A 13,699-nucleotide genomic window follows, 5' to 3' on the forward strand; every position below is an offset into this window, starting at 1 on the left:
TAACCCAACCACTGTTCTATTATACTCTATACATAGAACACTACAACCCCCAACATGACCCAACCACTGTTCTATTATACTCTATACATAGAACACTACAACCCCCAACATGACCCAACCACTGTTCTATTATACTCTATACATAGAACACTACAATCCCCAACATGACCCAACCACTGTTCTATTATACTCTATACATAGAACACTACAATCCCCAACATGACCCAACCACTGTTCTATTATACTCTATACACAGAACACTACAATCCCCAACATAACCCAACCAATGATCTATTATACTCTATACATAGAAGACTACAACCCCCAAAATAACCCAACCACTATTCTATTATCCTCTGTACATAGAAAACTACAACCCCCAACATAACCCAACCACTGTTCTATTATACTCTATACATAGAACACTACAACCCCCAACATGGCCCAACCACTGTTCTATCATCCTCTATACACAGAACACTACAACCCCCAACATAACCCAACCACTGTTCTATTATACTCTATACATAGAACACTACAACCCCCAACATGACCCAACCACTGTTCTATTATACTCTATACATAGAACACTACAACCCCCAACATAACCCAACCAGTGTACTATTATCCTCTATACATAGAGGACTACAACCCCCAAAATAACCCAACCACTATTCTATTATACTCTATACATAGAACACTACAACCCCCAACATGGCCCAACCACTGTTCTATCATCCTCTATACACAGAACACTACAACCCCCAACATAACCCAACCACTGTTCTATTATACTCTATACATAGAACACTACAACCCCCAACATGACCCAACCACTGTTCTATTATACTCTATACATAGAACACTACAACCCCCAACATAACCCAACCACTGTTCTATTATACTCTATACACAGAACACTACAACCCCCAACATGACCCAACCACTGTTCTATTATACTCTATACATAGAACACTACAACCCCCAACATGACCCAACCACTGTTCTATTATACTCTATACATAGAACACTACAACCCCCAACATGACCCAACCACTGTTCTATTATACTCTATACATAGAACACTACAACCCCCAACATGACCCAACCACTGTTCTATTATACTCTATATATAGTAGACTACAATCCCCAACATAACCCAACCACTGTTCTATTATACTCTATACATAGAACACTACAACCCCCAACATGACCCAACCACTGTTCTATTATACTCTATACATAGAACACTACAACCCCCAACATGACCCAACCACTGTTCTATTATACTCTATACATAGAACACTACAACCCCCAACATGACCCAACCACTGTTCTATTATACTCTATATATAGTAGACTACAATCCCCAACATAACCCAACCACTGTTCTATTATACTCTATATATAGAAGACTACAACCCCCAACATAACCCAACCAGTGTACTATTATCCTCTATACATAGAGGACTACAACCCCCAAAATAACCCAACCACTATTCTATTATCCTCTGTACATAGAAAACTACAACCCCCAACATAACCCAACCACTGTTCTATTATCCTCTATACATAAGACTACAACCCCCAACATGATCTGACAATTGTTCTATTATTCTCCATACACAGAACACTACAACCTCCAACATAACCCTATCACTGCTCTACAACCCCCAACATACCTGAACACTGTTCTATCATCCTTTATACAAAAGGACACTACAACCCCCAACATGACTCGACCACTTTATAAAAATACAATTCTAATGTGCCCTATATATGAAGCACTACAACCCCCAACTTATTCACCCACTCACCCTGACTATAATGCAATCCTGTTATACCCTATATCTAGGACACTACAACCCCCAACATGCACCACCTACTTCCAGGACCCCTTTATTTTGGTCCTAGACCGCCACCAATTAAGCCTAAATGATTAGTCATAAAATCATGTCTGTGTCCGTGTCTGTCCTTTAATAGTAGCGTGCCGCTCCAAGTCCGGTGCCTCCAGTGATTCCACAAAAATTGCATCAGAGCTATGTACAGTATGCCAGCTGCCGGCACTGCCAAGAGCGGCGAGCACATGATATCACCCAGCGGCTCAGTGCTGACAACTCCCTGCCGTCCTACCTACTATGGCCGACATGTACAGCACCGTAGATAAAAAGACATTTCACAGTATAGGAGTCAAGTCGCTGGCGGGTGATAACGTAACTTCAGGCCTGTGCACATGGCGGCAAATACACTATGATGATCCGTGAGATCACAGTGAAGCCCATCAAGCAGTATACAATACGCTGGTGGCGTTTAGGGTCCGGGAACTTTGGAACAACCATTGATTTACAGAATTTTTCTAAGCCCTTTGGCACGGCTCGGAGATATCTATCACTTGAAATCTGACGCAATATTCATTGCACACCATCATTGATTTGAATGGCCCTGTTCTGAGTTTCTGGCAATGGAAGTCTCTGCGCGGTGCAAAGGGGCTTCCATTACTCTACAGAGTTCTTTCAGTGTTGGGCCAAGATGCTCGTGTTTCACCAATGTCAATTTCTCACCTGGATCTATGACTTATTAGAATATCTCTTAATTTAATACCCCTATCCATGGGGCTGGTGGATCCTGATAACCGAGGCCAGAAGAGCTAAGATGGAGCAGAGTTGTGCATGTTTGACCTCCGCTCCATCTATTGTCTATGGGACTGCTGGAAATTGTCAAGTGGTGTAATCAGCTAAAGGCTTCAATTACTCTATAGAGTCCATTCTTTTGGGATATCAGTGTTGGACCAAGATGTTCGAGCTTCACCAATGTCAATTTATCACCTGGATCTATGACCTATTAGAATATCTCTTGACTACGTCTTAATTTAATACCCCTCTCCATGGGGCTGGTGGATCCTGATAACCGAGCCCAGGAGAGCTAAGATGGAGCAGAGTTGTGCATGTTTGACCTCCGCTCCATCTATTGTCTATGGGACTGCTGGAAATTATCAAGTGGTGTAATCAGCTAAAAGCTTCAATTACTTTATAAGAGTCCTTTCTGTCGGGATATCAGTGATGGACCAATATGCTTGAGCTTCACCAATGTCAATTTCTCACCTGGATCTATGACCTATCAGAATATCTCTTGACTATGTCTTAATTAATACCCCTACCCACAGAGCAGGTGGATCCTGATAACCAAGCCCGGAAGAGATTTGATGGAGCAGAGTTGAGAGTGTTTGACTTGTGCTCCATCTATTATCTATGAGACTGCTGGAAATCGGCAAGTGCTGCACTCCACTATTTCCCATAGGTAATGGAGTAAGCACGTATTGCTCCTACTTTATCCAAGATGGGACACTGCAGAGTTTGGTTCTCCAGATTCAGAGCCCCATTCTTGGGATTGGTGGTACTCCCAGTGATCAGTCCATAGGATAGGAGAAAACTTCTGATTCTGGGAATAACCCTCTAAGTCATCTATACACTATAGATGGCAGTCAGCTAAATAATCATTTAGTCATCAGCACGCTCAGATCAGGAGGGAGAGCGGAGTAAGCCGCTGCCACACACTTCTGGCAGCGGCTTATCTTCCACGGGAGCATTGAAATCCAATATCATCTATCAAAGGAGAATAGATAGTTGTCCAGTTCCACCAAAATTGGGACTCGCTTTAAGCTAATGTGCATGGGGGCTTTAAAGGGTAACTCCATATCTTGGAAACTGCAGTAATTACAAAATATAATAATTAGGATCCAACAACAGCATCAAAGCATCGAAAGCACAAAAGAAAAGTCGTCATATCATTATGTCGACCAAACACTGTGCTGTAGAGCGCCCACTCACCGCCAGATCGTCCCCCTTTACCATTTATGCAAAGAAGCTGACAGACACCTTCATTGTTAACCTTCCTTGTACCAAAAAAAAAGTACAAGTAACTTCCCATATTCTCCCCCTTCCCCGCTGTCATCTCTTTACTCTTTATGTCTCCTGTCACTCCCTTAACACCAGCTGCCACTTCGGACCCCGGGGACTCCTCATGTTTCCTCGGCTATCAGCTGTTCAGCAGTTTGCAGCATGTTACACCGTGCTGTTTAGACAGTTTTCCAACATTTCAGATCATAAATTTAACAATTAACCAAAAAAAAAAAAGAAAAAAAAATTTTGGGGTATCACACATGCAACCCTTGAGAAAGTTTTTTGTGCAGTTTTTTCTTTATCCAAAGCCAAACAGGGGTTCAGAAACAATGAGAAATACAGGGGGGACGGCGTCTACTTCCCAAAACGGTATTTGGGATTCCAACCTGTAGGGCAAATCCTGTATTTTTTGTATTTTGGGGGGTAAAAGTCGTCTTATTTGGAAACTCCAACACTAGGTGCACCCTCTGATATCAGTCACTCAGTGCACTACACATACATGCAAGCGATGGGATTGTGGAGCTAGGGGGGGGCTCGTAAACAGTAAAGGGTTACAAGCATTTTTTTTTTTTACATTTTAAAAGCATCCCCCCTTTAAAAAGAGTGAGTAAGTGATATGCATTGAAATAATGTCATGCAAAAAAAAAAAATGCAAAAAATGTCCCTCACTTTGTTTTTTGCAAAATCCCATTTGATCAGAAATGTTAAGGTAATTGATTAATTAAATGTCAAACGTCATGTGCAACACAATATTGAGAAGTTAAGGCACTAGGTTAAAGTTCAAAGCTAAAGAAAAAATAATAATGCAAAGCAAATTATATATAATTAAAATTCTATTTTTTGCACAGTTGAAAAATATTTGTAAACCATGCACAACAGAAAAAAACAAACAAGGTCTAATATACTGTATATATATATATATAATAATATAATTTAGTTAATATAATTTATATTTAATAATATATATATAATATTTTCTCACTGTTTTTCTCTTAGTTATTTTGGTAGGAAAAAATAAAAATAAAAATAAAAATGCTGTAGTATTTTAGAGGCAACCCTGTAGTCTGCCCTAATGTTTTAAGAGCTGAGCTAAGTTTTATAGTTCTACTTAGCAGCAATATATCAATCACAGGAGTCTAAAAATACAGTAAGTAACAAGCAACGTGGTCCATTTATATAGAAGGAAAAGTAAGGAAGGTTCCTACCTGCTCCCACAAATAGGAGAAGGGCCACAAGGCAGCAGAATAACCCTGGTCCTCTCATGGTATCAGCCAGGAAATCTGGGATGGTTGGCTCCTCTATATATACCGTAGCTGGCACTGGACGCACACGTCACTGCAGGCTGGATCACAGGTGGTCACAACCAATTGACAAACAGTTCTGACCATTTGTGACCCTAAAAAAGAATTTAGGGCAAGTGCACGTCGTCGTTAACTCAGCTGCAGCCGACACACAAAAATACCTAATTTTCTTATTCTTATGGATTCCACTGCACGCCAAATTACCGGAGCCATTGCTTTGAAAGGAAGATATAACTAAGTTCTTCACTGAGATACTATGAAGGCATGAAGAATGCCCTACAGCTCTGTAATATGAACCCATTAGGGCCACACACATTGCAATGTTGTAAGTAAGGCTCTTAAAGAGAAATTATCATTAGATCAAAAATGTCCAGTTTTTGCTTTTATTCTGTTCCCGCCGCTCTCCTGAGTATTCCGGTTCTTGTTCTTTTCAAATCCGCCATACGGTTCCAGAGATAAGGGGTTTTTTATATAGAGCTAAATTTATGGTCTTTCCAAAATGGGCGTGGCATGCAGAGCAGCCTAAAGACACGCCCCCAGAGACTACTGTGAGCCACTCCCCCTTGAAAAGACACTAAATAAAAAGGCCCATATCTCTGGAACCGTATGACAGACTTGAAAAAAACTAAAAATGGATTACTCAGGGGATCAGCGTGAATAAAATAAGTGCAGAATCTGGCCACTTTTCGCTTTGTGACAGATCCTCCTTTAAGGGGTACAAAATTATAACATATGTACTGGAAAAATAATAATTGTTAGATTATTGAGGGTGAACCATCTTGGAACCTCACGATCACCAGAATAGGGGTCTAATGTCCTGTTTTTCCTAAGTACAGAGTCAGGAGTTGAGTGAAATGGGCAGTCGTGTTTTTTTTCCTGCAACTCTTATTGTCTACAGGACAAACTCTGGCAGATATCTATAGGATAGTTATTCCTCCAAGAAACTGATGAATAAATTGGGTACTACCATTCCTCTTGTCAATTAGCCGTGTCCCAACACAGTCTGGTACTATCAGCAGTAATTGTGTAGTGTGGGAATGTGCAGGGACACCCCCCCCCACCCGACTAGGAACGCCTAGTTGTCAATGTAAGCATATTTCTAGGAGGAATGACATAGCAATGTGATTAAGGCCGGTTTCACACGTCAGTGGCTCCGGTACGTGTGGTGACAGTTTTCTCACGTACCTGAGACACTGACTCACGTAGACACATTAAAATCAATATGTCTCTGCACATGTCAGCGTGTTTTCACGGACCGTGTGTCCGTTTGAAAAACACGGAGACATGTCAGTGTTCGTGGGAGCGCACGGATCACAAGGACCCATTAAGGTCAATGAGTCCGTGTAAAACACGTACCGCACACGGATGCTGTCCATGTGCCATCCGTGTGCCGTGCAGGAGACAGCGCTACAGTAAGCGCTGTCCCCCCAGCTTGTGGTGCTGAAGCCGCCATTCATTTCTTCTCTCCAGCAGCGTTCGCTGGAGAGAAGGAATGAAAAGTCAATGTTTTTTTATTTATTTTGCGGTTGAAATAAAGTTCCCGGTAACCCACCACCTCCCACCCCCTGTGCGCCCGCTCGCTGGAAATAAAATACTCACCCAGCTCCCTCGATGCCTCCTCTCAGCGCCGCAGCTTCTTCCTGTATGAGCGATCACGTGGTGCCGCTCATTACAGTGATGAATATGCGGCTCCACCTCCCATAGGGGTGGAGCCGTATATTCATCACTGTAATGAGCGGTACCACGTGACCGCTCATACAGGACAAGGTGCGATGCTGAGAGGAAGCATCGAGGGAGCTGGGTGAGTATTTTATTTCCAGCGGGTGGGCGCACAGGGGGTGGGAGGCGGGCGCACAGGGGGTGGGAGGGGGTGGGTTACCGGAAACTTCATTTCAACCGCAAAAAAAAACAAACAAAACAATTTTTCATTCCTTCTCTCCAGCGAACGCTGCTGGGAAGAAGGAATGAATGCCTTCAGCACCCAAAGCAGGGGACAGCGCGTACTGTAGCACTGTCTCCTGCACGGTCCGTGTGGTACCCAGTCGGCACACAGCTGCCGCACGTGTGCCACACTGATGTGCCATGTGAGCTCATGGACACGGATAACTCTGGTACCGATTTTTCCGGACGTGTGAGACTGGCCTAAAGGATTTTTTTCTCTCCTAAAAATCATTGTTTGCACTCGGCTTTTAGTCTTCTATAGCCTGTGTGTCACACTATTACTGGCTGTAGAATGAGTTAACTGAGAACCTGCGAGTGAGCGACTCCTGATGGGAACTACTTCTTCTGAACTTTACTCAGCTGATCTGTGACCTCAAATTTCAACTCAACTTTCGTATGGTCGTAAATCAACAAGAGGAGCTCAGAAGAAGAAAGATAAAATGTTACAAACTCTACCATCAGAGCCAAGCTCACTAAGGCTAGGGTCACATTGCGTTAGGGCAGTCCGTTTAGCGCATAGCGCTACAGACTGCGCTAACGCAATGTTCCAAAAGGGATCGCGTTAGCCGATCCCGCTAGCGCAGATCCCCGATCTGCGCTAGCGAGGAACGGACCGCGAACGCTGCAAGCAGCGTTCGCGGGCCGTCACTCAAATGACGGCACATCGCTAGCGCCCGCCCAATGTGGGCGGGCGCTAGCGGTGCGTTCGCCATTACAGGCAATGGCGGCGTTAATGGACTACGTTACACCGCGTTATGCCGCAGTGTAACGTAGTCCGTTAAACGCGGTCACATAACGCAATGTGACCCTAGCCTAACAGGTTCTCAGTTAACTCATTCTGCAGCCAGCAATAGATGGCAAACAGGATAAACATTTTTAATGAAACCCAATGGGTAAAAATTAGTTTTAGTCGAAAAAAATACATTTAAATAAAAAATAAAAACTTGCCCACAAAGGAGTCCATGCTCTTCCATGCTACGACACAGAGACCATATAATTCCACTTTTTTTGAGGGGGTCATTTGCTTCCAGGAGAAACCTGGTATATAATGATTTTGGATGCCCCTCAGGTCCTTCCCATAACTAAACCTGCACAGCCACATTATTCTGATCCGACCTGACGCCTTTTTTCTGCCTTCCGGACGTCAGCTGTCCCCCATCCGATTATGTGGAATGCTGTTGCTCCTAAGGGCCGGTTTAGGATTAATTCCTATGGTTTCCGAATCTGCCTGACCCATCACAATCATTAACCCCTTTGCTGCCAGCAACTGTGCATTGTCCTTATCTACTAAGGCACTTAAAATAGATCCAAGTTTTAGAGGGTAGACTTGTAGAGGGATTTTGCCTTTCTTCCCATTATAAGACCACGGTCCCAAGTCATCATTTGCAGGTTTTTTTTCCCTCTTTTAAGTCACATTTTTGTTGTCTTGTGGTTTCGGTTAGTCATTTTTTTTTTTTTTTTTTTTTTATTTTTATTTTTTTTTTTTTTAGGAGGACTAAAAATTCTTTAAAAAATACTTTGGATTTTTTTTTTCTCTCGTGCAAATTTTAATCCAGATGTGCATAAAATTATCCAGGATGACTGGCGTACATTTGCCCCAAAAAGTTTTGCAACTTTTTTTTAAAAAAAGTCACAAGTGATGAATAGACTGGGAACCCCAAGGCGCACCCACAAATGACAAACTATTAATCCACCTAAAATAGACTTTAAAAATGAGAAAATTAAGAAAAAAAAAAAAAAAAGTATAGATGAAAAAACACCACAAACTAGACTGAAAGCAATAATGAATTGCATACTGCGGTCTTTTTTTCTTATCCGTTTGGTGGTATTTGTCATCCATTTTTTTTTACATCTATAGTAATAATTGAAGACCAAATAGTTTCCTGTGCAATTTTTGCAGTGGATCTGCTAAAAACGTCACCACCTAGAATTTTTTTTGCACTTTGATTAAAATCTGTGCAAAAAAACAAACAAACACAAAACCCCACACCCTTGGTGTGGCCGAACGCACAGTGCACAAGCACCTCCACCCGATTTAGCATCCTTTTCGGCTCCCTGTATATTCATTGACCGTGGTCGCTTGCTGTGGGCGACTGGTCCGACGTTTCCTCCAATCTCCTCCCGGTAGAGCCGCGGCTCACAGCTGTGTACACAGGCCACCATTTGTGTTATGCTTTTTTTAGCGCATCAATTAAAAGTGGAACCTAACCTTTATTACAGAGGACGGTTTGGGGGTCATGTATAAAAATATGAGTGCAGAAGCCTGTGAAATAATGGAGCATCTGCAGCCAAACCCGTGCCACATTGCATTTATTATGTTCCAATGGTGTAAATGAAAACAAGGATGAATTTATCAAGGCTTTTCACCAGATTTCCCAAATGTTGCACATCATTCATGAGCAACAAAAATTGAAATTCATAAGTCTGGCCTGGGCCTATTTGCATTCCTAACAGACCCACTTTTTCAAAGTGGCGCATGACACACAAAAAAATTATATATATATATATATATATATATATATATATATATATATATATATATATATATATATATATATATATATATATATATATATATATATATATATATATATATATATATATAAAAAATTTTTTTAATACATATAATATAAATATAATTATTTATATTTTTTATATCATATGCATAAAAAATTATATAATTTTTTATGCATATATAAAACATATGATATATATTTATTAAAAAAAAATATATATTTTTTAATACATATATAATATAAATAAAATTATTTATTTAGAGTTTAATGCATATGATAAATTATATCATATATGCATTGCAAAATTATATAATTTTTTATGCATATATGATATAGAAAATAAATATATTTATTTATATTATCATATGTATTAAAAAAATTATATATATAATTTTTTAACTTCTTGATGCCAAAGAACTGGCGCAGAACCCTTTATAAATTCCCACCAATGTTTTGACCACAGGCCTTTTTCTGTATCCAAGAGGAGGGGAGGGAACCACTTGACAAGAATATGTGCCTGACCATAAAGAGAATAAAATATGTACCTAAATTGGAATACTTTTTTTTATCATCATTTTCATATCAGAGCACATGGAAAGTCGCTGTCTATGGTGAGAACTAAAATGTCGAGTTTGCACAGTTTGACCCTGGAAGAATAGTATTGTGACTAGAGCTAAAAAGACATTAGGACAGGAGAACATGGCGACTTGGTCACTTGATTTGTCTACATTTTGCCATTGGATGACTATTCTGGAGGGGCAATTTTGCTGAAAAGCAATAAATAAAAAATAAAACAATCGCCCCCTACTGGTCTGTTACGTAAAATCATTCTATAAAACATATTACGCCCCATTTGTCTTCAGGCAACGTGGGCGACATTTATTAACGCGCTCTTAAATTTAGACAGCCTAAAAGTAGACGAGACAGGAAAAACCCATCATTTATCCCAGGGGCACTTGCTGTGTCCTTCTAGATCTGTTTGTGACTTCTCTCTTCTTACGCCGTCTCTTGGGTTCAACTTTGCATCAATATAGTTTACTGAAACCTGCTGGGACAGGCGAGACATTGGGACAGGTGCACGATAACGATTTGTTTGTTTGCTTTTTCCCCAAATATTGAATATTTTCATAATTGAAAAACAACAATTTTGAAAATATTCAATATTTACGAAAAACAAATCAATTCTGACCCTCTGTTATTACTTGGGCAATAACCTTGGATACAGGCGATTTTCTCCATCGTTGCAAGAAATAAGAAAAAAAAAAAAAAAAAAAAAAGACAGGACAAGAAGTTTCTAAAAAACAAAGTACAAACATTTTATTTTGTTTCTTTACAAAGGCCGACGCCTTGCAGGGTTTTTATGTCACTTTCTTAACAAAATATAAAATAGCTTCTTTTTTTTTTTTTTTCTCAAAACACAAGAGCTGAAATGGTTAAAAAAAAAAAACATATAGGAAGATCTGATGGTAAGGTGAAGAGGGGGAGGAGTGCTGGGAATAGGGGGGACAAGTCTTAAAACTGCGGTACTCTCCCTTTACCCAAGCTGAAAGAGTAACAGGATGAGACCTACAGTGGTATATAACCGGTTATACCTATACAAAGCATACAATATGGTGTGAAGATCGGTCATCTCCCAATATTCTAGCCAAAAAAATTAATTCCTTATATTCAGGAGCCCATTTAATAAGCCTTGATTACATTTTTTTGCAAGACTTAGGGCCCCCATAAAGATCCGATTAAATGTACAGCCGACCGCTCTCTCTCCCGTCTCCCCCGTGCACAGGAACACTTGGTTTGGCCAAGCGCTCTTGTGCTCTCTCTGAAAGTGCCGCAGACAGGAGCCAAGGAGCAAAATTGCTGATATTTCTTTCCTGATAAAGGACCCTTAAACACATGGGACTGTCAGCCGATCCAGACAATATCGGCAGGTTCAGTTGACTTTATGAACATCTTTCAGAGTATGGTCCCACTTCTGATACCATCAGAATATTAACTTTTCCGGGAAGTTGTGGCCAGCCTGACAGCTGTCCGTGTAATGCTGAACTTCACGCGCCCTAGTGGATATAGGCACGGGGTGGTGTTCATGTGACAGCCTCTTTAATTTTTAAAAAGGTGTTCAGGACATCAGTGCCCAAAAAACCCTACACCCACCACTGTAAATCCCAGCGTGTTAGTCCAGTCAGCGGCCATTAAGTAGGGAGAAGTCCGCAGTCTACCTAACAGTTAGCATCCTTACTGGCAGACAAAACAAAAATACATTTTAAGTGCTTATGATTCAATGAACTATAATAAAAACAAAACAAAAAAACAGATAAGAAGTAAACGGCGGAGGTGTCAGTCTAGACATCCATATCTAACCAAACTGGCATCAAATCTCATGGGTGCAAATACACTGGCACAAGGTGACTGCCAAACTCAATAGTCTTGACCAAAAGCATACCCACTGGCTGGTCATAGTGAGGCATCCATAATCTAGAGGCGTTTCATGTCTCCTACCTCAATGAGATAGTATGACCTGGAAGTCTCCCCCCCTTGTATCCAGACAAAAGGAATATTTTATAGAGAAAACATGTCACTTGCCCTAAATACATCATTTGTTACTTGGTATAAATGCCGCCGTTCTCCTGAATCCGGCGTTGTTTTTCTTTTTTTCCTGCGCCTCTCCGTTCCCGAGATATGGCCTCCTCTTTCCTTTACATAAATCTCTGCCTTTTTTTTACCAAGGGGGCGTGTCTCAGACTCCCATGGAAGAGCCGAGCACTACGTCTCCTTATAACAAGGCGAAGAGAGGAGCATATCTCGGGAACGGAGAGGAGCAGAAACAAAAGAAAAATCACACCGGATTCAGGAGAACAGCGGCATTCACACCAGGTTTAAAAAAATTACATGTTACAAGTCCTTTAAGTATTATCACCTCAAATTTTTCAGGTTTTCGATAATTAAATGGTTTTAAGATTGCAGGGTTAAGACATCGTCAGCCCGCTTAATTACTAACCCCTTATTTACGTAAAAGGTTGGCGAATTCCTAACGGCTTCTGTTGCAAATGATGGAGCCAGTCTACAAAACAGCACAGTCCCTCCTCACATTACTGCATAGCCCTCTGAAGGTATCCTTTACCTACAAGCAATGGAGGTAGCCATATTGAGGGTTTCTCCTCCCAAACTTATTTTTCTTTTTGAAAGATAAATTCAGCAATGAGGAATAAAGGTTTTGGGCACTGATAAAAAGTTAACTAGGCCCCAAGTGAAAAGTCTGGATGATGGGAGGAGACTCCCTAGCAACCAGTCTACCTCGAGGTATGCATCCCTAGCAACCAGTGTCTTAGGCCGGATTCACACAATCATATTTCATGGTCCGTATAAGGACCGCAATACCCAGACTAACTTCAGGTCTCCGAACCTGAAATTACAGCCTTATGTCTATGAATCTGTAAATTTGGGGTCAAGAAACCCGCAGTCAGCCTGGGTATTACAGACCTTGAAATAAGCTCATGTGAACTCAGCCTAAAGCACTGGTTGCTAGGTGGACTCTGGTTAGTCTGGTTGCTAGGGAGCCTTCACCTGAGAGTTAAAGCTATGTTTCCCTAGCAACAAGTGTCTTAGGCTGTGTTCATATGAGCCCAATTCACGGTCCATATACAGAGTGCAATGTCCGGACTAACCACAGATCTCCCAACCTGAACTTACAACCTTGTCTTTGAAGCTGTAAACTCAGGTTAAGAGTCCGGCGGTCATTCTGGTCCATATACAGACAGTGAAATACGCCAGTGTGAACCTGGACTAAGACATTGGTTGCTAGGTGGAGACTCCGTAGCAACCAATCATCCAGATCTTTAATTTTTTTTTTTTCTTTTTTAACTAGGCCCCAAAAGCCTGTGTACATACATACATACACGTAAAGGACATAATGATAGGAAATTCGCATCAAGAGCTGGTGACAGGAAACGTGCCCACTCTGGTGCAACTAGCTCGACCATATATTACATGGTTGCTCTATGGGAAAATGTGTGGCTTACTCCACTTCCAAGTGGCAATATTAGTT

At 41.0% G+C, this 13,699-nt stretch overlaps 1 protein-coding gene across 3 annotated transcripts in view; it reads right to left on the reverse strand.

Annotated features, from left to right (window-relative positions):
* The window catches only part of SRL (sarcalumenin), a 33,648-nt gene extending 28,424 nt beyond the window's left edge, over positions 1 to 5,224 (reverse strand). For 2 of the 3 annotated variants that reach the window (XM_077274608.1, XM_077274607.1), the window contains exon 1: positions 5,105 to 5,187. In XM_077274608.1, coding sequence (XP_077130723.1) covers positions 5,105 to 5,162 — 58 coding nt within the window. In that variant the 5' untranslated portion in view covers positions 5,163 to 5,187. Of the gene's footprint in view, positions 1 to 5,104 lie in introns of all 3 variants that reach the window. The other variant, XM_077274609.1, reaches the window with a different exon arrangement.
* Between the last annotated feature and the right edge of the window lie 8,475 nt (positions 5,225 to 13,699).

Source organism: Ranitomeya variabilis, chromosome 7 (assembly GCF_051348905.1).
Source record: "Ranitomeya variabilis isolate aRanVar5 chromosome 7, aRanVar5.hap1, whole genome shotgun sequence".
Classification (NCBI taxonomy): Eukaryota; Metazoa; Chordata; class Amphibia; order Anura; family Dendrobatidae; genus Ranitomeya; species Ranitomeya variabilis.